General features: G+C 56.2%; 3 protein-coding genes and 1 long non-coding RNA gene across 6 annotated transcripts; 3 read left to right on the top strand and 1 right to left on the bottom strand.

Moving 5' to 3' along the window:
• Positions 1-3,269: 3,269 nt before the first annotated feature.
• LOC142087669 (uncharacterized) lies at positions 3,270-9,168 on the bottom strand. Its single transcript, XR_012675553.1, has 3 exons — positions 8,617-9,168; positions 4,775-4,947; positions 3,270-3,434 (listed from the first exon to the last, which is right to left on the bottom strand). It is a non-coding gene; the product is annotated as an uncharacterized LOC142087669 (long non-coding RNA).
• Positions 9,169-9,258: 90 nt separating this feature from the next.
• On the top strand, positions 9,259-14,298 carry IL2RG (interleukin 2 receptor subunit gamma). Its single transcript, XM_075162128.1, has 8 exons — positions 9,259-9,427; positions 11,308-11,398; positions 11,624-11,808; positions 11,967-12,109; positions 12,219-12,381; positions 12,848-12,956; positions 13,028-13,112; positions 13,216-14,298. Exons 1-8 carry the CDS (start codon positions 9,340-9,342, stop codon positions 13,417-13,419), a joined length of 1,068 nt encoding a protein of 355 aa, XP_075018229.1. The 5' UTR covers positions 9,259-9,339; the 3' UTR covers positions 13,420-14,298.
• Positions 14,299-14,346: 48 nt separating this feature from the next.
• Positions 14,347-15,309, top strand: LOC142087668 (uncharacterized). Its single transcript, XM_075162129.1, is given in 4 exon segments — positions 14,347-14,457; positions 14,460-14,916; positions 15,020-15,083; positions 15,196-15,309. Coding segments are annotated over 4 exon segments (654 nt in total). The 3' UTR covers positions 15,218-15,309.
• A 938-nt stretch (positions 15,310-16,247) lies between these two features.
• Positions 16,248-24,042, top strand: LOC142087665 (sestrin-3-like). 3 transcript variants are annotated; one of them, XM_075162123.1, is made up of 9 exons: positions 16,248-16,428; positions 19,436-19,639; positions 19,854-20,036; positions 20,150-20,386; positions 20,471-20,582; positions 20,817-20,935; positions 21,362-21,552; positions 21,875-22,019; positions 22,584-24,042. In XM_075162123.1, the coding sequence occupies exons 1-9, from the start codon at positions 16,363-16,365 to the stop codon at positions 22,671-22,673; spliced, it is 1,347 nt and encodes a 448-aa protein (XP_075018224.1). In that variant the 5' UTR covers positions 16,248-16,362; the 3' UTR covers positions 22,674-24,042. The 3 variants fall into 3 exon arrangements, with proteins under 3 accessions (XP_075018224.1, XP_075018227.1, XP_075018225.1); XM_075162126.1 differs by lacking the exon at positions 16,248-16,428 and adding an exon at positions 17,455-17,924; XM_075162124.1 differs by lacking the exon at positions 16,248-16,428 and adding an exon at positions 17,455-17,950.
• The last annotated feature ends 1,010 nt before the right edge of the window (positions 24,043-25,052 follow it).

The following is a 25,052-nucleotide window of genomic DNA, read 5'->3' as shown; positions in this document are numbered from 1 at the left end:
TTCTTGGAAATGTAATGAATATGTAAAAGAGAAATTTAAAATATGTATGAGAAGCATGGATATAAACAGAAAGGTGATTAGACCAGGTGTGCTTGATTTGTGGCAAGTCCACCGAGCACCCAGGCCTGAATAAAACAATATCTCTCCTGAGCGTGTGGAATTGGTTACTTGCACGCCGGGCACGAATCCGCTTTTCAGACAACAGTATTAGAACAAAAGGGGAGTCACTGGCTTTCTCCTCGATTTTTGAAATACCAAGCTATTTTGGTAGAGCAGGATGATGTTAATATACAGACTACTAATATTGTAAATCCAGCATCTTTCCTCCATGGAGATACCTCAGAACCTGTGATGCACGACTGTTTAGAGACAATGGAAGCTGTCTATTCAAGTCGACCGGACCTGAAAGAAGAACCACTGGAGCATGCTGAGGACTCATGGTTCATAGACAGGAGCAGCTTTGTGAAGCAAGGAGAACGTAAGGCTGGGTATGCTGTGACTACCACCCATAAGGTAATAGAGGCTAAATCTTTACCTGTTGGGACATCTGCACAGAAAGCCAAAATAATTGCTTTGACTCGGGCCCTAGAATTGTCAAAAGGGAAGAAAATTAATATATGGACTGATTCTAAATATGTCTTTGGAGTGGTACATGCCCACGGAGCCATTTGGAAAGAATGAGGATTGCTTACAGCCCAAGGAAAACAGATAAAACATGCAAAAGAAATTTTACAACTCCTAGAAGCTGTAAAATTGCCAGAGAAAGTGGCTATTATGCATTGCAGAGGACACCAAAAAGGTAACACTGAACCGGAAATTGGAAATAAATTGGCAGATCATGAGGCCAGGCAAGCCACAGAAAAGACGGAAGTTGAGGCATTGGCTTTGATTCCAGACGGTAAATTTCAAGTGTTAAAATTAAATTTAGGCTCTGAAAAATATTCAAAGGAAGATAGGACGATTTAGGAGGGAAAGAAAAAGATGATGGATGGGTATATACACCAGATGAACGTATTATAATACCCTCCAGAATATTGTGGAAATTAATTTTAGATGAGCACAGCAAAATTCATTGGGGACCAGATGCTTTGTACACCGATCTAAACAAAAGAATAGTAGGTCGCAATTTGTATACTGTGGTAAAACAAGTAACGCAGCAGTGTGAAATTTGTTTGAAAAATAACCCTAACACAACCAATAGGGTACAGATAGGGACAATTGGAAAGGGCAACATCCCAGGGCAACAATGGCAAATAGACTTTTCGGAACTCCCAAGAAAAAGGGGGTATCGGTATTTGTTAGTGTTAACAGACACATTCTCAGGTTGGCCAGAAGCTTTCCCTTGCAGAACAAATAAAGCTCAAGAAGTCATTCGAGTATTGTTGAATGAAATTATACCTCGATTTGGAATACCAGCAGTAATATCATCAGATAGAGGTACTCACTTTTGCACACAAATAGTTTAACAACTTCATGAAATACAGAAGGATGACTCTTCATATGAATTAGGGGAAACATTCAAATGGTTAACTTCATGGATTCCCAACCTTAGTCAATGGGTGAAAAAGTTGTTAGGTATTCTTATAACATATATGTAATAATACAGTGATTTGGAAATGTTGTTCTATAATTGGAAACTGAAGTTCTGAGAAGGTGAGACTAATATAAGAGGAACTACAGTGAAGTTCTCCTTTTGTAGTTTCAAAGTAGCTTAATTTATTGAGGGATATAGCTTTAACTATATACCCTCAAAAGAAAAGGAGGGATTGATAGGGATTAACTTCAAGTACGAAGGAACAATGAAGAGATTTACAGTTCTTTGGTTGAAATGATGCAGATGGTTAGGAATACCTTGTGAATAGGCCGACACATAGTAGATAAAAAGGCCTTGAAACTTAGTATTCTAGATAAGGAGGCCAACCTTGTATCTTGAGATAAGAGGGTGGTGCTAGTGAGAATTATGCTACTTAAGCCAGGAGCTAGAACTAAGTATGTGTGAAGACTGATACTTTTGCATATGTTAATGAATTCTGGGAAATGTAATGAATATGTATACTCTAACTGTATATAACTTCTGTGGTTAAGTGATTTGGCACGCACACTAGGTGGAGCGATCCCCTGTGCGTCCAGTGCTGCAATAAAGAATACCTGCTTTCTAAAACTCCAAATTAAGTCTTCGAGAGTTTTTCGGAGACTTCTTTGTTTCAGACCATGAGCAATTATACCTCTTCCTCTGAGAGATTTTTTATGGAGGAAATAGAGAATAGCACCCTCACTACCTTCCTCTATGATGTCGTCTCCTTCGTTAAAATAACTTGTCAGTACCTTGAACATCCCTGGGTAGTTAAGATACATCTATTGGTATTCCTTGGGAATATTGTTTCAGTTTTGTCCAAGGTTAATAAGCAATTTAAGAATGTCATCCAGAGATCTGCACCAAGGCTGGGTAGTTATGAGCGGCAGGGTGACTGGGATAGCATGGGCAAATGCTTAGGATGATGGGCACCCCCAGTGTTCTGGAACTTCACCTCTGAGCAAGTGCAGAATCCTGAAAAATCAGTAGAATATTTGGAAAAAGTATGCTGTCACCCTGGCAATTCTAGGGAGACACAAATCACTGCAATGTGCTGGGGCCTGGCCCTGTTCAACACCACTCAGAACCCTCAGGGGAAGAAAAGGTCTCTGCAGCTGATGACAAAACAACAGGCCCTGTGGTTCCCCCACCCCCCACGGCAGGCACGGCAGCTACTCCGCCCCCTGCCACAGAGAACCAACCCATTCCAGTTTCAGTTGCTCCTATACAAAAAAGAAAATGCACAAGGAAACCCGCTCGTTTAGTAAGGGATGAAAATGAACTAGGGCCATCATGAGAACAGGAGGAGGAGGAGGCAGAACCCGTAAATGGTAAATGAGATGGTGACCACTCGATCCCTATCCCTGGGGGAGCTGCGAGATATGCGAAAAGACTTCAGTGGTCGTTCAGGCGAGCGCATTGTCACCTGGCTGCTCCGATGCTGGGATAACGGGGCCAGTAGCCTGGAATTAGAGGGTAGGGAAGCGAAACAGCTGGGATCCCTTTCTAGGGAAGGCGGCACTGACAAAATGATTGGACAAGGGGCACAAGTCCTCAGCCTCTGGAAGTGACTCCTGTCAGGTGTGAAGGAAAGGTTTCCCTTCAAGGAAGATGTTGTATGTCACCCAGGCAAGTGGACCACCATGGAGAGAGGTATCCAGTACCTGAGGGAATTGGCCGTGCTGGAAGTTATTTATGATGACCTGAACAATGAGCAGTTATCCAAAGATCCAGATGAAGTCAAATGTACCTGACGCATGTGGCGGAAGTTTGTACGGAGCACACCAGCGTCAAACACAGCCCTACCATTTGCCATGGACTGATCCACACCGCACTGGAACAGGGTGAGGCTCCGGAACACCTGCAATACATTGATGACATCATTGTATGGGGCAGCACAGCAGAAGTTTTTGAGAAAGGGGAGAAAATTGTCCAAATCCTTCTGAAGGCTGGTTTTGCCATAAAACAAAGTAAGGTCAAGGGACCTGCACAGGAGATCCAGTTTTTAGGAATAAAATGGCAAGATGGACGTCGTCAGATCCCAACGGATGTGATCAATAAAATAACAGCCATGTCCCCACCAACTAGCAAAGAGGAAACGCAAGCTTTCTTAGGCGTTGTGGGCTTCTGGAGAATGCATATTCCAAATTACAGTCAGATCGTAAGCCCTCTCTATCAAGTGACCAGGAAGAAGAACGACTTCAAATGGGGCCCTGAGCAACGACAAGCCTTTGAACAAATTAAACAGGAGATAGTTCAGGCAGTAGCCCTTGGGCCAGTCTGGGCAGAACAAGATGTTAAAAATGTGCTCTACACCGCAGCCGGGGAGAATGGCCCTACCTGGAGCCTCTGGCAGAAAGCACCAGGGGAGACTCGAGGTCGACCCTTAGGGTTCTGGAGTCGGGGATACAGAGGATCCAAGGCCCGCCACACTCCAACTGAGAAGGAGATATTGGTAGCATATGAAGGGGTTCAAGCTGCTTTGGAAGTGGTTGGTGCTGAAGCACAGCTCCTCCTGGCACCCCGACTGCCGGTGCTGGGCTGGATGTTCAAAGGGAGCATCCCCCCCTACACCTCATGCAACCGATGCTACGTGGAGTAAGTGGGTCGGGACAGAGCTAACTTTCTTCCCAGTAGCTTGGGGCAGTGCTGTCTTTTGGGTTTGGTATGAGAGAAGCACTGATGGCCCATTGATGCTTTGGTTGTTGCTGGGTGGTGCTTGCACTGGGGAGCTTTTGTTTCTCTTTTTGGTCTCCCATGCCCTGCCACATGCAGGGGAAGCTGGGGCGGGGGGGGGAGCCTAGCTGGGGTGGTTGACCCAGCTGGACAGTGGGGTATTCTATACCATGTGACATTATGCTCAGTATAAAAACCAGGAGTGGGAGGGGGCTCACCCTCTGTTCATGACATGCGGTCAGCGGTCCGTGAGCAGTTGCATTGTGCGTTGCCTACTTTGTTTATTCTGTTATTGTTGTTGTTATCATTGTTATTATCGTTCGACTTCATTTTATTTCAATGATTAAACTGTTTTTATCTCAACCCACGAGTTTTCCTACTTGTGCCCTCCCAATTCTCTCCTGCATCCCACCAGAGGCGGAGGGTGAGCGAGCGGCTTTGTGGGGTTTATTTGCTGGCTGGGGTTAAACCACAACATGCTGGTTTTACTCGGGTGTAGTACATCCAGGGCTCGATTCCTCCTACCTTGATTGCAGTGTAGGTTGTTAGGAATACTTTAAAGGGTCCTTTCCGCTTTCTCCACAGAGGTTCGGAGTTCCACGTTTTCACGTATACGAAGTCTCCTGGTTGATACTGATTGTCTAATGTGAGTGGTCTTGTCAAAACAATGTGACGTCAGAGACTCACAAGGATTTTCCCTAGAGAAATCAGATACAACTTTAAATCTGTTTTTACAGATTTTTTTTACTATAAATCTTTTTATGTATTTCCCCTGGAATCAGTGGCATTTGGTATGGTTTTCCATATAATATCTCGTAAGAACTAACTTTACTCCTAGACCCTGGTTGTATTCTGTTTCTCAAAAGACCTAGTGGAAGGGTCTGTGGCCACTTTAAAGAAGTTTCTTGACATATTTTACTAATCTGCCGTTTCAGGGTTTGATTCATTCTTCCCACCTTCCCACTCGATTTAGGCCTCCATGGGGGATGTAAATCCCACTTGATACCAACAATTTTACTTAGCTCTTGAACAATATCTGCCACAAAATGCGGGCCCTGATCAGAGGACATTCCTATCGGTAGCCCAAATCTTGTTATTATTTCTTTGAGTAATAGCTTAGTTACTTCTCTAGCTTTGTTGGTGCAACAAGGGAAAGCTTCTGGCCATCCCGAGAAGCTATCAACCAATACCAGGAGATATCTATAACAATTTTGTCTTGGTAACTCAGAAAAGTCAATTTGCCAATAATCCCCGGGAGAATTTCCTTGCCTAATGGTTCCTGCGGGCGGTCTTTTCCTGTTCATGGGATTATTTTTTAAACAAATGGGACATTTTGCTATTACAAACTTTACTATAAAACAAAGAAAATTCGATTCAACAGCAAATGATACTGTTAAGCAGGTAGTCTTTATTAGCAGCACTGGGGTCGCACTGGGGAATTCTCCGCCAAGAGCGCTCCCAACTAGTGTGCCGTTAGTCTTGGCTTTTATCTTTGAGACTATTACATATTCATCACAGTTCTTAGAAATCATTTACATGACTACACCTTTTCTATGATTAATTACATAGGTACATTAGTTATTTTATTCCATGGTCTTTGCTGCCATCTAATGTCCTTTGTTTGCAATTTCAGTCCTCCAGGTGGTCGTTTACTTCCTCTGGTGGTCGTTTTGTAGTCTTCATCACTTGTCCTTTTGGTGAACCCTTTCTCTTGGCACTCGTACACTGTCCATTGTCTTTGTTCCAAACCATTAAACTGGTTCTTGATGGTACTAGTTCCTTCATCGTCTCGGACAGTTCGTTTCACAGCCTTTGAGCTTCTTATTGATTAGTTACATTCTGTTGTATATACCTTTAACACTTGACTACTCAGCTAAATATTTCTTAAACATCTGGTCTTCAAACAATCTTAGTTAATCACTTGACTAAACAATCTAAAGGTCTAAAGATAATGCTTAATTAATCACTTGAATAGGCAATCTAAAGGTCTAAAGATCATAGGAATATTTAATTAAAGTATACAATAATTCAGCAGCATGGTTTCAATTCCTTCCCATCAAGGGTATAGGACATTCAGGCATATACAAAAATTGGTGAGTCATCCACTGTCTTCCTAACTTAAATTTTAAGGGCTGTAAAAAGGGCTGATTTTCTCATTTCCCTGTGGCACCAACAACGCTTACAGTTTCATGGCTAAGGCTTCCTTTACAAGTATTAAGTACAGAATAAGTGGCTTCCGTATCAGCTAAAAATTCTGCCTCATCGTTCCTCAGCCTTAGTTCAGCTGGGGATGATTCCCCCGGTCCCCTTCAGGATTCATCATCTAACGTCATCAGCTTAATGGCTTGTAGGGCTGGGTCCAAGTTCCCAGCCTGAGGACATTCCTTTTTCCAATGCCCTGCTTCGTTGCAGATTGCACACTGATCTTTCGCAAGATGGGGTTGCACAACAGGAGATGATCTTCCCTTTCCCTCTTCCCATCCCCCAGTAACCCCTTCCTGTTCCTCCCCTTCCTTCATAGGCTCCTCCAGGAGCCCCCGTCAAAGCAGCAATCAATCTCCCCTCTCTTAGGTTTTCTCTTCGAGCCTGTCGTGTCTCTTTTTCTTTCTCCCTATTACTAAAAATCATCCACAATATCTCTAACATCTTTCCCAAATCCCTTGAGTCTGCTCCTTCCAATTTTTGAAGTTTTTTTCTTATATGTGGGGCCGACTGTCCCATAAAAATAGAAGCCAATTGAACAGCCTCTTCTGGCTTTTCAGGGTCCAAATTAGCATATTTCTGGGCAGTGACTTTCAATCGCTCCATGAAGGCAGACAGATGATTCTTTTGGTTCTTGTTTAACCTCATATAATTTGGACCAATTAATCACTTTCGGCATAGCATGCCTTATGCCAAATAATATCCACCTCTGATACCTTGTTAAAAGCCCCCAGGGTCCTGGCTGGTTGGGATCCCATCCTGGCTCTGCGGTGGGAAAATTTTGATCTATCGTTCCCTGCAAATCTCCATTAGCATATGCCCCTTCTACTTGTTTCTGAGCAGTGTTTAATACCATCTTCTTTTCAGTACCGTCTAGCAATGTGTCTAATATTACCTGTAAATCATTCCAATCAGGGTCTTGGGTCCCGATTATAGTTTCAAATACTTCAACCACCCTTTCTGGGTTTTCTCTATAAATACCCGCCATTTCCTTCCAGAACCTCAAATCCATTATTGAAAATGGTACTTTAACTGTTACTGGCCCATTATTTCCGACGACTTGCAGGAGGGGAGCTTGTAAAACCTCTCCTGCTTCCCCTTATCGTCCCCTTGTTCTTCCTGCAACTGGACTAAATCCTTCTGCCCAACCAGATTGCCCTTCTTGTTCATAGCTACTTTCCCTTGATCCTTCCATGTCACCAGCCTCATTAGCTCGCCTATGACCACTTTCTTTTGCCCTGCTCACACCACTGATTTCATCATCATTGCCAGGACTTTCTCCCAACCTCTGCCGGGGAGCAACCATTAATTCCAAATCATCATCTTCCTCCTGTTCACTTTTCAAACATCTCTTCCCAATACCACAAGCAGAACAACATCGTTTTAAATCCCTACCACTCCCTTCTTTTTCTAGGGCCAAGATCATAGGGTCCTGTGGGATTATTCCACATTCCTTCTGCCATTCCAGGTGATTTCTTATGTGTGTGTGTGAAAAATAAAATATGATACTTCATCCTATTTACCCTCCCGCCTGCAAAAAAACATAAATTGTAGTAGAGTGTTATATCTTAGAGTTCCATTTTTCGGCCATTTTTCCTGATCTTCGAGAGTGTACATTGGCCACCAACTATTACAATACTTCATAAACTGTTTTCAGGTGAGAGGGTCCCCCCCCAGTTTTCCCCAATGTTTCAATATACGTCCTAGGGGAGATCTTTTCAGAATCCCCCCTTCCGCCGAGGGTTTATTACCCATTATAAAAGATACAACACAAAACACAAAGACAATAACTTCACGCAAAACAGCCAAAAATATCAACAGTACCCACAACACAAAACACAAAAACAACAACTTCACACAAAATAGCCACAAATAGCAACAGCAACCCAAAAAACAGAGACAATAGCTTTACACAAAACAATCGAAGGGGACTCGAACCCCTATATTACCTTCAGTGGAACTCTAACGCAGGGGACTCTAACCCCTATACCAGTTTCACTGGGACTCTAACGCATCCCTTCGGTTTCCAAACCTGGTTTCCCTACAGACTTTCATCCGGTAGGATCCAAACCTTCCCTTAGGTACCTTTATAGCCCAACCCTGCGAGGCTTTCACCACGTCTTACAGGCAGGCAACCACCCTTTTAAAGAAAGGAATGCTTTTACCTTCCCAGGGGTCTTGCTCAAGCTCTTCAGTCCAGGGATCGGAGATTCTCCCTGAGAATCCCTCAGTGCCGGCTGGAGGTCCTGCGAACCCGCGGATCCGTCGAGATTCAGAAGCAGTGTCCCACCTGGGTCGCCAAAACTGTCACTGAAATCGGGAATAAACCTCTTAACCCCAATGCAGCATTAAGAAGCAGGCATTCTCTTTATTACAGTGCTGGATGCACAGGGGATCGTACCACCTAACATGCATGCTGCGTGTTGCATCAGTTACAGCTTATATTGTCCTACATCATACATATACTTTGGATCTCCCGGAAGAATTACACATATTCATTCTATTCTTCTTTTCCATATATGGTCTTCTCTTTGCTTCTCTCTCTGTTTGTAAAGTTCTCAAGTTCCTTATTTTGGTTTCAATTGGTGTCTGCTGGTTTATCTATATTCCACCATGATGGGCCGTTCGCAGTTGCAAATTATGTCCTTGGGTGTATTCTTGTTTGAGGCCCCTTATAACAATGGGGCCCCACTGGGGTGAGCCTTGGGACCCTGGTGTGGTAAAGCATGGTCCCCATTGGAATGACCCACGGGGCACCGCATGGGGTGGGCCCCTTGGTGGCGGGCGGTGCTGTGGGGCAGGAAGTGGCACAAGTGCGGAAGCCGGCAGCCCTGCGCAGTGGGCTGTGCACGGAGGCTGCTCACACGCACCCCACGGCTTGCCTCTTCATGGCGGTGCCTGGCGCCTTCCTCGCGCCTGTCTTCCTCCTCCTCTGCAGGTTGGGCCCCTACCTTGCTGCTGCCCACAGCCATCCAGGTAAGGGGGCACATGGGCCCCAGGGGGGCAGGAGGCCACGGTGCCCCATGGGTGGCGGGGCTGGGGGATGTCGCTCCCCAGTGATGGCGGGCGAGGAGGACAGGATGTGGGGCTGCGTGGGCTGGCGAGCCATTGGGGAGTGCGTCAGAGACCCTGCAACCCCCTGATGCACCCCAGGACACCCGGCACCTACATGGTCCCCTGCAGCGGGGCTGCTGGGAAAGCTGGGCTGTGCCAGGGAGCCCCGTTGGGTGTCCTTGCTCCTGCCCTGGCGCTGGAGCATCGCTGGCACCACCGGCCCCACGGCTACCGGCTCTGCGGCTCCCGGCCCGATGGCTCTACTGGCCCCACAGCTCCCAGCCCCGCAGCTCTGCTGGCCCTGGAGCTGCCAGCTCTGCAGGCAGTGCTGCTGGGAGGGACCCTGGCCATGGGGGTCCCCCGGGGTGGGCCGGGGCGGAAGCCAGCGGCAGGATGCAATGTGCAGATCCTATCGGCTCTATGCATCATCTGGGCAGCGCGGCAGCTGGCGGATCTGCGCCAGCCGCCCTTTCCATCCCTGTCATGTCAGCAGTGCCACGTGCAGTCAGGGGATGGGGGCAGCGGCTCCTCTTTTCACCCAGCACCTTCTCCCCAGCTGTCATCTGCCAAGAAAAAAATCCACTTGGCTGGCTGTCAGTAAAACCCCAGCTTTCCGTGGAAATGCAGCTCCTCTGTATCCCTAGACTTCCTAGGCTGCTGGGAAGGTGCCCTCCATCTCCACGTGCAGAAACAGCCAGAGTGCAGCGCCTGTTTGCTCCATCGCGTTACATTACAGCCCAGGAAAGCCCAGTTCTGACTTTCTCCTGCCCCCACAGTGATGGCTGATGCGTTTGGACCTCGGAAGAGACCAGGTGTCCCATTGCCTGATTTTTAGGGGAAAAAATCCCATTTTCTGGGAGCTTCCAGGACAGCTCTCAGCCACCAGCAGCTGGTTTGGCACTTGCAAGAGCTCTGCGAGGTGCCTCAGCCCATTGGAGGAGTTTATCCCGCAGTGAGCTGTGCCAGCAGCCGCCAGAGTGGGCTGTGCCGTGATAACTGACACGGGGACTGGTGGCCCTGCAGCCCCCAGCCAGCCCAGGATGTGGCCTCCATCTGCGTCGGCAGGACTGGGGCCGACACAGCGCGGCGGAAGGAGGGGGCAGAGGAGCTGGCATGGGCGCCTGGAGCGGCTGCTCGGCCTCCCGGGGCTCGGCGGTGTTTCCTGCAGAGATCAAACTGCCAGGGCTTGGCCCCTGGCCCTGTGACGAAGGGGCTGTGGTGGGAAGCACAGCCCAGCATAGCCCCCATCACCCAGACAGAGGAACACATGGGCACCTACAAGCACCTAAAAGGGTAACAGTGAGATGAATTTAGCCAGGATGGAGACATTAGGCACAAACCCCGGAAAACCCCCGATTTTCTCATGGGACAAGCTAAATGGATTGGCAGGGAGGGGTTTCTGTCCTGTCCCACAGTGCCAGGGGCTGCAAACAGCGGCTGCGGTGTGACTAAGGGGAGCGGATGGAGGAATGGGGGCAAAACAGCATGTCTGGAGCAAGAGGAGCCAATGGTACGGATGCAGGAGGGACAGCTGCTTGGCTGCTTTGGAGGAAGACGTGGGGCTGCCGGCAGCCCAGGCATCACCGACATAGCATGTGTGAATGGGATGGTGGGGGCCCAGCATTGCAGGCAGGCTGCATTGCAGCTCCACCAGCAAGAGCTGGGCTTGTTTGGCTCACATGGAGGAAGGTTGACGCAGATGTGCAGGGACCCCTGGCATGTGCTGTGTCTCCCCAGTACACCCCTGAGCCCTGGCGCAGCCACCCACCACCTCGGTGCCCAGTGGTGTCTGTCCCTTGCAGGGGTGAAGTGTGTCCTCTTCAACGAGGAGTACATGACCTGCACGTGGGGAAGCAGAGAGACGCTCACGGCCAACTACTCCCTCTACTACTGGTAAGTGCCCGCACCCCATGGCCAGCCCCACAGCAGGGTCCCCGCACGGGAGGCCCCTGCCAGCATTGCTGGTCCCAACATCAGCCTGCTCCTCTTCCCTGAGCCCAGAGTGGAGGAGGCTCTGTCTCCAGGACAAGTGGGATGGGATGTGCTGGGGAGAGGGGTCCCAGAGAGGGCTGGGGTGTACGGGGTCTCGGGGAGCCCCAGTAACCCGCTGCGGCACAGGTACGAGAACGGGTCCCCCGTGGTGGAATGCAAGCACTACCTGCAGGACCGGGGTGTCAGTGTCGGCTGCCACTTCAACCAGAGTGAGATCATCCAGTTCCAGCCTTTCCATGTCCTCGTCAATGCCAGCCTCAGCGGCAGGACCCTGGAGATCCCCAGCGAGCGCATGGAGCTGCAGGACCTGGGTATGGAGCAATGAGGGGGACCCACTCTCCTCTGTGGGGCTGCTGTGGGGCAGGGGCAGGGCTATGGGTCCCCAGGGCTGCCCCATCACGTTCCGGCTGGCAGCAGGGCCACCGGGGCTTTGGGATGGCACTCACTGGGCATCACCTCTGCCTTGCAGTGAAACCGGAGGCGCCCGTCAACCTGACCATCCGCAATATGAGCAGCAACCAGCTGCAGCTGACCTGGACATCCCCGTACCCCAAAGCCCAGTGCCTGGAGCACACAGTCAAGTACAAGAGCAACAAGGACACCAGCTGGACGGTGAGAGTCCCCCGGATGTGGCACCCCCATGGTTGTGCCTGGGGACGAGCTGTGCACCAGCTTCCATGGCAGTGCTGGCCCTCATTGCGTGGCCCACATCTCTCTGCAGGAGCACCGGGTGAAAGGAGACATCTTCTCCTTCCCCAGTGTGGACTACGAGAAGTACTACACCTTCTACGTGCGCAGCAAGATCAACAGCTACTGTGGCAGCACCCAGCTCTGGAGCGAGTGGAGCGTTCCTGTGGTCTGGGGCAGTAACTCCACCAGCAAGAGTAGGTGTCCTGGGGGCTGCAGCGGGATGGGACAGGCTGGGGCATGGTGGGGCTCAGCAGGTGAGGGATGGCCAAGCAAGTGGAAAACTGGCCCGAGGCAGCAGCTGTAGGGGCGAGACCCGTCCAGGTGCCTGGGGTGCAGGCAGCGGCATCGGCCCCTGCATCCTTTGCACTTCTGGAAGCCAAACACCCTCCACCAGCAGGATCTGCTGACTTTTGCCAGGGGTTTCTTAGCCCTGGAGGGCTGCTCTGGCATAGACGGTCCAGGACAGGGTCACCAGCCAGTTGTGGTGGCAGAGTGGCGGGTCTTGGGGATGGGCCTCTTCTCCATCCTCTGCTCCCAGCTGAGCCCTGCCACAGATGATGCCAAGCTCCCATGGCCACCCATGAAGGGCCACCGGCGTGCCCACCTCACTGCCATGGCAGTGTGCTGGCTGGGACTCCACGTTACCCAGGCTCTTTCCAGGCGCAGTGGAGGAGCAGCTGCACTGGTTCTGGATCCACACAGTCTTGATCCCCATTGCCTCCTGCCTGCTCCTGCTGGTCCTTGTCGTCCTGCTGGTGCGCATGGAAAGGTGAGTGTGAAAGGCTAGTGGGAAGTAGCAGCGCTGGGGCCCTTCCCCTCTGACACGTCTCTCCTGTGCAGGGTGTGGGTCATCCTTATGCCCCGAATCCCCAACCCCAGCAAGAACTTCGATGAGCTCTTCATCACCCACAATGGCAACTTCCAGGTAAGGCAGCTGTGGGCAACCCTGCCCCAGGCTCACCCCCTGGCCCATGGGGTTGGGGCTGGGCTGGGTGGTGGCTCCTCTCAGCCCGCTCTTCTCCCTGGAGGAATGGGCCGGAGTCCCCAAAGACATCGTGGAGAGCTTCAAGCCCAACTACAGCGAGAACATCTGCTACGTGAGCGAGCTGCCCCCCAAAGACAGCTACGAGCCTCTCTGGGAGAGCAGCAACCACCCGCCGTCTGTGATGCCCAGGGCCCCGGCCGCCCCCCATGAGCACAGCCCCTACAAGAACAGCTACATAGGAGTGTGATGCACTCCTGCACTGCTGCACCGCATACGCTTTGCACCCCCACTGCCCAAAATCTCGCCACCCCACAGGCCTCGTTCCCTGCTCCCACCCTGCCTTCGCCAAATGCCCAGGACCTCCAGCCCTGCTCCCTGCCACAGCCACTCTCAGCCCCCCACGACACGGCAGCTGTACTGCACTGCAGGGTGCTGGGTGCACTGCAGGGTGCTAGGTGAGCGCGGTGTGCTGGTTGCACTGGGTGGTGCACTGGGTGCTGCTCTGGGTGCGTTGCAGGACACTGGGTGCACTGCACGGTGTGCCAGCACCTGCCCTCTCCTTGGGGTGTCCAGGAGGGCAGGGTGACGTCCCCCCATGAGCCCTGCCACGTGCAGGATCCCTTGTGGGGTTACTGCAGCGGAGCAGAGCCATTGGAGGGCTGTTGGGCTCCCATACTGCTCTCCCATGGGTGCCCGTGCTGGGCACGTTGGAGCTACTGGGGGCTTGCTGATACCCCCTGGCTGCTCCGAGGTGCCTGCAAGCACACCCAGGGATGTGTCCTGGCAAGGGGGCAGCCCAGGGGTCCAACCCTAGCTGATGCCAACCCCAGCTGTGACCAAGCAGGTAAGAGCCACTGGCCGACTGACAGGGACACTGAGGCTGAGGAGCGCCAAGGGCCAGAGGGGCCAAGCCACTGTGTCACCCCCAGCCCTGAGAGCTGCTGCCCCTGAGGCACCAGGCAAGCCTGGCTGTCCCCCTGGGGCCTCGCCGCTCCTTCGCCTGCACCCCGGGTTTCCCACTGCAATAAAACTCTGCTGCGCTGGGGGCTTGGCCGGGCCTGTCTCGCAGGGTCTGGGGGAAGCGCTGGCGGAGTCCTATGCCCCGCCCTCCTCTCACCACACAAACGCCGCAGGGCAGGGTCCAGCTCCACTGTTCTAGGCTCACAGCGGCAGCATGTTCATCTACATCAAGCAGGAGGGTGAGTCCCCTTCTGGCCATCCCATGGGTGCCTGCTCCCCGGGCACGGGGGGGACGCACCATGGCCTTGCCGGGTGGTGGGCTCGGTCTCTGGGCTCTGCGACTGCTGCCAGGGCCTCCTGCTGCCCTCAGCCACTGCTGCTCTCCCTGCGGATGACCAGAGCTTTCTGGCCAACAGCAACTGTGCTGTTCTGCGGCTGCTCTCCTATGTGAGGAGGATGGTGGGGGTCCCCGACTGTGGTGAGCCCTGGCTGCGGTGCTGCAGCTCCCCCCTGCCTTGGCAGCAGCACCAGCACTTCGTCCCATCTCCAGTGGGATGCCGCACAGGCTCCCCATGGCGTGGGTGCAGTGGTGAGGTGGGGGGTCCCCAGCTCACCATGCCAGCAGCCCACCGCACCCTCTGGCTTTTCCAGATGTCATCGACCTGTGTGAACGAGCTGGGCACCCCCAAGCTGCTGTTCCGGGTGAGCCTGAGCGAGAGGGCCAGCGAGTTCCTACGGGCATGTCGCACCTACTGTGTGTGCAGGGTGGAGTTCAGAGTGCCTGGTAGGTGTCCAGGCAAGCGGAGCCCCCCAGTCCCTGGGAGTCCCGGCAGTGCATGGTGTGGTGGGGTGCAGCAGGCAGGAGTGACCGCAGGGCTATCCCACAGGGACCGAGGGATGCGTGTTGGTCCTTCACACCCCTCCTGGACCACCCCAGCCCAGTGCTGACAGGTGGGCAAGGGGATGGGAATGGGGAGTGGCCGGTTGGGTGCGCGCAGGCGTGGGGGCCTGGCGCTGGGGCTGAGGGCTGCCGCAGAGCCCCCAACCCAATCTCTGGTGGCAAAGGCCCTTCGGCTGCAAGGTGAACACCTGCACAGGAAGCAGACCAGCACCCCAAAGATGTCGGGGGAGAGGAGGACACCTGACCCAGAGACACTGCCCTCCACGGCACAAAGCCAAGGAGCAGTAAGGGGTTGCTGGTGGCCCCCAGGGTGGCCAGTGTGGCCTTGCCCACCTTCATCAAGGCCACCTTTGCCCTGGGGACAGGGGGACACTGTCAGCCACAGGCCAGCCCAGGGGACCTTCCCACCCCTGTGGCCTCCAGCACCTTGTGAGCATGCAGCTCACGGCAGGAGCTGCCCTGTCCCCATATTGCTGTTCCCATGCCCTGTTGCCCTTGTGCCCCACTGCCCTATGCCCATGCCTGCTGTCTCCATGCCCATCACCCTCGTGCCCCGCTGCCTGGTCCCCATGCCTGCTGTCTCCACACCCCGTCACCCTCATGCCCTGCTGCCCTGTCCTCCACCACCCTTTAGCTCCATCCCCCTGCCCCCCCGTCCCTGTGACCACACCCTTGTGCCCCGTTGTCCCCATGCCCCTCCACCTCCCCACTGCAGCCCCCAGCGCCATGCCTCTCCACACAGGGAAGGCATCGGGGCGAGGCCGAGGCAGAGCGGGGTCAGAGGGGACCCGGCACAAGGCGGCTTCACCCTCCAGAGCGGGGCCGGGGCCGGGCCAGCGGGACAGGCAGCGCTGAGGCTCAATAAACGCTGGGGCCACCCCCACCACGCACTGCCCGGGGCTGTGACCATCACTGGGGCCGGGCAGGGCCCGGCCGGGGCGGGCGGGCAGCAGCCGAGGGAGGGGACGAGGACAGAGGGGCACGTGGACAGGCCTCCCCCCGCCCCCCCCGGCCCCGCAGCGCCCCCCAGCGGCGGACAGATCCGGCCCCGCCTCCTGCCTGAGGTGGGCGGGGCCTACGCCGGACGGGTAACTTTCCACCCCGGCCCACGTGGTGCGCCGGGCTTCCGCCCCCTCGCAGCTGATTGGGGGCGCGGCGTCGGCGGCCCCGCCCTCTAGCGGCGGTGATTGGCGGAGGCGGAACGGCGGGCACGCCCCCCCCCGGCTCGGGCTGCCGGGGTGCCCGGCTCGGCGCTGCCGGCGGCCGGGACGGGGCAGGCGGGACCGGCGCCGGTCACCGGTACTGCGCACGGCACGGCGCGGGCTCACCATGATCGTGTGTCCCCAGAGCGTGGAGCACCCCCGAGGAAGCCGGTGCCAGCGGCTGCCGGGGCAGGTAGGACCCGCCCCACCGCCACCGGAGCCCGTACCAGAGCACCGGCCTCGGCCCTGGCCCTGCTCGCCGCCACCGGCCCGGCCCGGCTGCGGCACCAGCAGGCCGGGGCATTCCCGCCGCCCGCGCGCGGGGCCGGCGGGGCCGCGCTCTCCCGATGCGGTGGCCGGCGGCTCGGTGCCGGTGCAGTGGCGCCGTCCCCGTTCCCTTTGTGCGGGATGCGGGAGGTGCCGTGCCTCCATCACTGCCAATCAAACTTGTTTTTCTCTCTCCGCCTGCACTGCTCGCGCTGCGCACCGGGGGCGCTGCCGCCGCCCGCACAATGGGGCCCCGGTTACCGGCCGCCGGCACCGGGCCCGGCACCACCGTGGGGACCCCTGCCGCGGGCACTAGCACTTCCACCCGTACCCTCGAGAACAGGGGCGGACAGCTGGGCGAGAGGTCCCCGCCGCGACCGCGTCCCCAGCGAGCGCCACCGGTAGAGCCACCGGTACCGACGGAGCCGCGGTGTCGCCTCGCGGAGGGATGGAGCCCCGAGGGGTGGTGGAGTCTTGCCCGTCCGGGCGGGGGGCGAGGCGGGGTCCCCTGGCCCCTCTCCCGTGGCTCCCGGCGCTGCCCGGGATTGCTCCCGGTTGCAGGGCACAGGACCAGCTAGGCTCCTCCATCCTCCTGCCTGCTTTGTATGCAAACTGCTGCCCGGCGATTGGCTGGCCGTGCAGCGCCGGGGCATCGTTCCCCCGGGCAGCACCTGCCCGGGCAGGCAGGGGGTGAGGCTGGCGGTGGGTACGGGTCGGGGTGCCTATTGGGGTTCAGGGGACTTGAACACACGAAAGCCCCCCCGAGGGAGGGGGGCGATGCTCCCACCACCCAGGGCTGCGAGTGGGCAGAGGGGAAGAGGAGAAGGGTTATGGCCGGGGAGGGTGAGGAAGCTGGCGCCAGGGGTGATGTGAGAGGCTGGGGAGGCAAGGCTGGGGGGACACGGCAGGAGAGACCCTGGACAGAGCCGCCGCCGTGGGGAGCAGGCAGGAGGGCCCAGCTGGGGGATGAGGGCTGAGGTGGGGGCCTGCCCTGCACCTTCCTTCGCCCTCCCCTTCCTTCGCCCTCCCCTTCCAATCCGTGTCTGCCTGGTCCCTCGGTCCATCATCACCTGGACAAGATAGCGAGAAGAGCTGGCAGCCCTGGAGGCTGAGCTGCAGGCTGGTCCCACAGCTCCTCACTGGAGAAAACCTTCCCCCAGGGAGGAGGGGAAGGGCCCCCAACACCTCCACCGTTGCCCACCAGAAGACCAGAGGCTGTAGCCCCATGGGTGTCCTCAAGGCAGCTCATTTCCCCAAGCAGAGGGACTTTGCAGGGGACTTTTGCAGGTCATTTCTGGTTTGCACCTTCTGTGGGACTGAGAAGCTGGTGCACTTCATCCCTCCCCATTTTAATTTGGGGTTTGGGTTTTTTTGGACCCCTTTGGCCAGAGGAAGCGAAGAGGAAGCTCCAAATGGCATCAAGTAAATCTCTTGACACCTGAGTGATAGTGAGTTTGTCAGTGCAGAACAGTAGAAAATAGCCAGAGCTGCTTCCTGCGCTGCCTATGTGGGTGCGACTGCTCTGTGCTGCTGCGGGGCTCAGCCCTGCTCTGCCTCCCCCTCACCCTGGGGTGCTCTGCTCCATGCCTCACAGCTTCGCTGTCCCTGCCGGTGCTGCCCCATCCCTCTGGGTCACCTCGTAGCAGCACGCTGAGCTGCTGCAGAAATTAAGGCCTGATGTAGCTCTCTGATTGGCAAGATAGCTGCCGGCAAGGTGAGGTGCACGGGGCATCAGGGTTCCTTGTCGGGGCTCCGAGGGCTGTGCGTGTGTCCTGGCCGGCAGTGACAACCCAGGGTCATGGTGCAGCAGGGACTAGTTTGCAGAGATGCCACTGTGGTTGCCATGCCCCGGTCACCAGCCTTTGGGTGACTGCACCAGAGAGATGGGTGGGAGGAAGATGATGGCAGTGTCAGCGGGGCCAGTTGCTCCCAGGGGAGATTTCGGTTTGAGCCCGGGAGGGGAGGCACTCCCTCTGCATCTGAGGGTGCTGCCTGGGCTCCCACACGAGTGGGAGCCGTGACTTTCTGAGGCAGGGTTAACCCGTTCTGACAAGGGTTAGCACCTGCTGTGCTCGTGCCTTGGCGCTGTTGCATGGGAGGTGTGGCAATGGGGCCATTGGGGCGCAGCAGCTGCCCGGGCACCTTTTGCACATTCCCACCCTGTGCTCCCACCATCATTTTGGGAGGGACTGGGGTGGCGTGGCTCGGTGGCTGGTGCAGGGCTGGGGCAGGTGCTGCTGGGGACGTATGGACCTCACCGAGTTGCCCGTCTGTGTTTTCACCAGTGGGTGCACCCAGTGCCAGCTGTGCCACGCACCCACGTGCTGTGGGACCTGCTCCCATGCTGTTTCCTTGGGCAGCACGTGGGGAGACCTCTGAGCCTCTCCGTGTGCTCCCGACTGCGTGGCGGGTGCCAGGACATTGCATGCCCCTTAGCTTGCCGGGACACGAGCCTGGGAGCAGCTCAGCAGGCTCCACAGCTCTCCCCCAGTTCCAGTGCTGGGCGGGAGGGCTCGGTGCTGGCGGTGCAAGGGCCTAGCTGTAAGGCTGATGGGCTGCTCTGGGACGTCTTTCCTGTGTCACGTTTCTCCTGCTCCGGCCTTGCATTTGCCTCTAAGGCTGCAAGGAAACACCACTCCTAGTTTGCCCTTTGCTTCCGCTCACCAGGCAATGCCCTCTCCCAGGCAGAGACCAACCTGTGTTTCTTGCAGCCTGTCCTCCCGCTAGCAGCGACCCCACTGAGCAGTGCTCTGCCCAGCTCCTGGACCTGAGCCCGAGCCCTCTGTGGTGGCGTCTGACCTGATGGTGTCCCTCTGGGGGCACCAGGCCAGGAGAGGGGATCCCAGCCATTCGCAGAGCCCGGGCTTGGCTGGGATGGGCTTCTGCAGCGGGGGCTGCTCTGGGGAAAGCTAAGCAGAGCGCATTCCCCGCAGGTAGTGAAGATGTCCGGCAGCGACCCCGAACGCCCCCAGTTCCTCTTCGTGAAGGTGCTGGCGAGCCGGGGACGGCTGGAGGCGGTGACCCAGCAGATGGGCTACCACCCACAGTACCTCGACAGCTTCCTCAAGACGCAGCACTACTTGATGCACATGGACGGCCCGCTGCCCTTTGACTGCCGGCACTACATCGCGATCATGGTGAGCCTCGCTGGGAGCTGCCAGAGGGGATGGGGGGCTCTGCTTAGCCCCATGAGGCTCCCCACTCTCCCTCCACCAGACAGCCTGTGCCGTGGGCTTCTCTGCAGAGGCCAAAATCATGATGTCCTCGAGGTTGGGCGAGAGGTGGGCGCAGGGTCCCAGGACACCTGTCCCGCCAGCGTGGTGTGGGGATGCTGACGTGCTGCTCTTGCAGGCAGCTGCCCGGCACCAGTGCCGGTACCTGGTGAACCTGCACGTGCTGCAGTTCCTGCGGGCGGGGGGTGATCCCCAGTGGCTGCGCGGCCTCGACTTCATCCCCCCCAAACTCCGCAACCTCAACGAGATCAACAAGATCCTGGCACATCGGCCATGGCTCATCACCAAGGAGCACATTGAGGTATTGGGGGAGGCTATCAGCCAGGGACCAGGGCAGCGGCGGGGACAGCAGCATCCCCAGGGGGTGCCAGCACCCTGCCCGCATCGCATCACTGGTCTGTCTGTGTCCTGCAGAAGCTGCTGAAAATCAGTGAATGGAGCTGGTCGCTGGCGGAGCTGGTGCATGCCGTCGTCCTCCTGGCGCACTGCCATGCACTCGCCAGCTTTGTCTTTGGCTGTGGCTGTGAGCAGGACGAGGGGCCAGGGGGCCGAGGCTCGCTGAAGCCCTTGTCACCTGGGAACCAGTGCTTCTGCGAAGCCACTGCCGGCAACGGCTGCAGTCAGGAGCTGCTGCGCATCAACCGCAAGCGGGTGAGCCCCCGAGGGTGGGTCCGCGGGGTGACGGGGAGGACAGCCAGGACCGCTGCCCTCACCCCTGAACCTGTGTCTGTGCAGTCCCTGGACTCCTGCATGGAGCTGGATTCCCTCCGGGAACGCATGCAGCGGATCCACGTGGAGACCGAGGGCAGAGAGGAGATGAGGCTGCTGCAGCAGGACCGAGAGGAAGGTGAGGGGCAGGGAGCGGACGTGGGTGTGCAAGATGGGAGTTCGTATGGCATACCTGAGTGTTGCTCCCCCATGTCTTGGGAGGGGTTCTTGGGGTGCTTGCGGGGTGGGGGGAGAAGACAGTGGCGCTTCCCAAAGAGGCACAGCAAGGCCTGGCTTTTGACACCTGCTGCGGCTAGGAACAGGACAGCTGAGCATTGCTCTGACCCATCTGCGGGGCTCTTCCCTCTCACAGATACCGACGGGGAAGTCACTGGTGCCACCAATCTTGCATGCTACATGCAGGACCCTGACTTTGGATACCAGGACTTTGCCCGGCGTGACGAGGATCAGACGCAGGTATTCAGAGTCCAGGTGAGGTTCCTGCTCTCTTGGTGGGCAGCAGCCCGGGCTGCCGCCTCTCCTCTCCGCTCCTGGTGGGGAGCCAGACGGTCGCAGGGGTGCCTGTTGCAGCCCAGATATGGTGCAGCTGCTCTTGCAAAATGCCTGAGTGGGGAAGCTCAGCTCTTGAGAGGGGACCTGTCCCACTAGGGTTGGGAAGAGGGAGGTGACCGGTGGCTTCTGTCTCCAAGGGCTGTCGATTTCTTCATATCACCTTCAAGGAAGCAAGGGTCAAAATCATTCAAAAGCTGCCTGATGAGGGATGTTGTGGTTTGTGGCAGAGCTGCCCCCAGAGCAAACCTATTGAATTCTGTGTCCCGAGGTCTCCAGCCCTTCTTCCTGGGAACATGCCCTGGGCTCCTTTTTGCAGTTGCGAAAGCCTCTTGCTGTGCTCAACAGGATTACTCCTGGGAAGACCATGGCTTCTCGCTGGTAAACCGGCTCTACTCTGACATTGGGCATCTCCTGGATGAGAAGTTTCGGATGGTGGATGGTCTGCAAAGCAGTGCCATGGCCAAGCGGCAGGGCTGTGAACCCTCCGTCTTCAAGCGGGGCATCTGGAACTACATCCACTGCATGTTTGGCATTAGGTAGGGAAACCAACCTCGTGGTCCAGGGGAGAAAACCAAGCTGACCCCGGCAGGAGGAGGGTAGGGCACTCGGGCTGTCTTGCAGATGGGCTTGGAAAAGAGATGGAGGTGAACTGCCTGTCTGGATGTTGGGCCAGACAGGGAACAGATGCTCAGCTTCTCTGGCCAGGGCAGGGCACTTCGGGAACGGGGCTTCAGTGCCTGGTGGCCGCTGCTGTGTGTCTCCCTGTCCCCCAGCTATGCCACGCCCCGGGCAGACCATGGGCGAGGTGCTCCGTAGGGACACGGTGCTGGCTGTGATTCGCCCCTGTGCTCCCCGCAGGTACGATGACTACGACTACGCAGAAGTGAATCAGCTCCTGGAGCGAATGCTCAAAGTTTACATTAAAACTGTAACCTGCTACCCAGAGAAGACAAACTCAGAAATGTTTGACAGGTTCTGGAAGCAGTTCAAGCACAGTGAAAAGGTGGGACAGCCGGCCCCTGGCTCTGACCAGCTGTGGTGGGGCCAGGAGCGTGCAGAGGCTGCAGGCTGGGGTGCTTCAGGGGGTGTACAGGAAACCTTTGAGCCACCAAACCAGTCTGAGGCAGGTGGTGGTGGGGAAACGGAAACTGGCTGTTTGTAAGGAGTTGGACTTAGTGTGGCATGGGCCTTACTGCAGTGTGATGAACACAGTGGCCACCGGCAGTGTGGGATTCTCCAAGGCCATTACTCCACTGGTGAGTGCCTCCAGGCGAGCTCTTGGTCCAGCCGTAACTCACAGGAGTGGCTGCTGTGGGCAGCAGGGACTGTGCTGGTGCCAGCCCGGCGTGCTGGTGCCAAGTGTGCCAGGGGCTTCCCAGCACACAGCTCTGGGAGGGAGCCACAGCCTGCAGGACTGGGAGGAGGGGGAAAGAGCAGCTGCCTGTGCTGGAAAAACTGGTGGCATTATGTCCCATGCCAAAAGACTCACTACTCTGGCTATGCGCTTGCTTGTACTGCTGCCCGCAGCACACTGCGCCTGCCTGACCCTCTCTTGCTTCTCCCTTAGGTCCACGTGAACCTGCTCATCCTGGAAGCCCGAATGCAGGCAGAGCTGCTGTATGCATTGCAGGCCATCACCCAGTACATGATCTCCTAGACTGTGGGGAACTGCGCTGCGGCAGGACCAGGCAGCATCCTCTCTCCCTAGACTTGTGCGTGACCAGCCATGCTGGGACAGATGGCAAGGGATTACTCAATTTAGTTTACTTGACTGTCTTATTCCTTTTTTTTTTCCCCCCTCTTGTGGGGCTCGCTGAGTGGCCCCGTTATGTGCAATTACCAAACTGTGAGGCAAGTCCGTGCTGCTGAGATGTCGGTGTGATGCTGGAGACTTGACTATGTCCAAGGAGGACTGCCAAAGACGCGGGGGGAGAGGGAGGCGGGAGGGGACTGGGGCCGGTTTAGATGGATGCTCCCGTGCGAGCAGAAGCTCCTTGCCTGGGCGCTGTAGGAGCCTTGGCCACCACAGGGAGTGCAGAGGGGAGAGCTGGCTTCCTTCCCTGTGCTGCAGCGGCTGCCCTGCTTGCAAGCCACCCTTCAGCGCCTGGCCTTGTTGAGGTGATGCATCTCGCTTGGGAACAACGCAGGCAGCTTGTGGGTGCGTTGCAATGTCCTGAGTTGCGTGGTCAGGCAGGGAGGAGTGCTGGGTCCGAGTGAGGGCCCTTCCCCAGCCTGGGATGGGAAGGGGATACTCTTGCTGCCTATGTGTCCTGCCCTTTAGGTCTATGTGCCAAACCCCTCTGGGATGGACAAGCGATGACCCAGGTGAACTCCAAACTGTGAAGCTCTTGCTGGCAGGGTGCCCTAGTGCTCTGCCTTCTCTGACAGCGGGGTAAGAAGGTTTCTGACTGTTCAGGCTCTGGAGGCTTCTGCAGGGGACTTTGAGCAGTCCTTGGAGAGCTTGCCCCAAAGCCCTTCCTCTGCCTCCCATCAGCGGAGGGGCAGGAGGAACAAGGGAGGCCTCCTGAGTCAATGTGGCTTGTATCTTCTTGCCATCATGAGAGGGCTGAAGTCCTGTGCCCAGTCACTTGCTGCTTAACAGCAGGGTGGAGAAGCTTGCGGTCAGCACAGGTGAGCTACTGGAAGCTTTTCCTTGAACTTGGGCTGGGGGGACTCCCTGGGCTGTCCCTGTTTGAGCAGAGGCAGCCCATGCACTAGCCTTGCCCTCTGCCCAGCAGGCAGGAGCATACACTACCACTCCCCCTGTCCCAGGGCTGCTCCCTGCCCATGTCACAGCCCCTGGCTGGGGAGGTACGAGGGATCCAGCACAGGCTCTGGAGAGCAGCCACGAAAGAAGAATGAGGCCACCCGTGATAAGTGGGAGCCTGAAGCAAGGGCAGCTGTTGAGTCAGCGCAGCGCACACTGCTTCAGTCGACCTGTTTACTGCGTAAATGTACGGGGAGAAAACCTTGTGTATGGAAGCTACAGAAAAAGCCTATTTTTGCTATAAATATATTATGTTTGACATGGATGTGTGCTTTATTTCTGCCAGGTGTTGGGAAAGGGATCTAAAACTTACATGGCTGGCTCCAAAGGCAGGACAGCAGTGCCTGGCTGACTGCAGCCCTGAGATGGCTCCAGCTCCAGGAAACCAAACGTTCCCAGTCACAACGGTGTCCTGTGCTGACAGCTCTGGTCCAGGGCCAGCAGCTGGTCACTGATGCTGGACCTGTCCTGTTCAGCCCAGTCCTCTTCCCATGCTCAGATGAGCAACTCCTGCAGTGTTGCATGTTCAACAGGAAAAGAGGGAAGGTTTTCAAGGAGCTGTGGTGCTCCAGCAAGGAGGGTGCTGGAGGAAGGAGCTGGCTTCTCCCCTGCCAGGTACCTGGCCCCAGGTGGGTGAGGTGTGGGTGCTGCTTCTGCAGCTGAGGAAGAAGCATTTTGCTCACACTCACAAACAGGTGCTCGGTGAGCAATGCCAGAAACCAGGACCAGCTCTTTCCCCAGCCACGCTGCAGGTGCTTTCCCTGCAGCACGGGCTGGAGGATCTTGTGCGGCTGGGCTAGCTTGTACTGGGCCAAGCTGGTGCCTGGGCAGTAAAATGCCAGACAACTGCTAGGCAGTACTGGCTGAGTCAGTACTAGAGCCAGGACAGTGGCACCAGTGCCAGGATGGCTGGTGCTGGGACAGCTGCCACCAGGCTTGGCTCGACAGTACTGGGACAGGCACTGCTGTACCATCATTTAGCCCCAGCGAGTGCTGGGCACAGATCAGGGCAGCTGGGTGTCCTGCTCACCGTCAGGCATAGGACTCTGATTAACGGTAGCAGCCTGGCTGCCTGCCAGCTTTGCCCGTGCCCCTGCGAAAGCAGTTCTGTCCCCTACAGGGCTGGGACGAGCTGCAGCAGCCAGTTCTCTGCAGGGCTCACTGCTCCCAAACAAGCAGTGCATCCACAGCTCCGTGCAGCCTGGGGCTGGCTCCCAGCATGCTGCCAGCAGCAGCGTCCTCACCACCCGCCATCACCCCGTGCAGAAA

This window comes from Calonectris borealis, chromosome 13 (genome assembly GCF_964195595.1).
Source record: "Calonectris borealis chromosome 13, bCalBor7.hap1.2, whole genome shotgun sequence".
NCBI lineage: Eukaryota > Metazoa > Chordata > Aves > Procellariiformes > Procellariidae > Calonectris > Calonectris borealis.
Note: the sequence above shows the minus strand (reverse complement) of the source record. Positions and strands in the feature narration are given on the sequence as shown.

Coding starts and splice junctions, on each gene's coding strand:
- IL2RG (XM_075162128.1), top strand. CDS start 9,340: ATGGCGGTGCCTGGCGCCTTCCTCGCGCCTGTCTTCCTCCTCCTCTGC. Junction 11,809..11,966: donor CATGGAGCTGCAGGACCTGG/GTATGGAGCAAT, acceptor TCTGCCTTGCAG/TGAAACCGGAGGCGCCCGTC. Junction 12,110..12,218: donor ACAAGGACACCAGCTGGACG/GTGAGAGTCCCC, acceptor ATCTCTCTGCAG/GAGCACCGGGTGAAAGGAGA.
- LOC142087665 (XM_075162123.1), top strand. CDS start 16,363: ATGATCGTGTGTCCCCAGAGCGTGGAGCACCCCCGAGGAAGCCGGTGC. Junction 20,936..21,361: donor CGCAGGTATTCAGAGTCCAG/GTGAGGTTCCTG, acceptor TGTGCTCAACAG/GATTACTCCTGGGAAGACCA. Junction 21,553..21,874: donor CACTGCATGTTTGGCATTAG/GTAGGGAAACCA, acceptor TGCTCCCCGCAG/GTACGATGACTACGACTACG.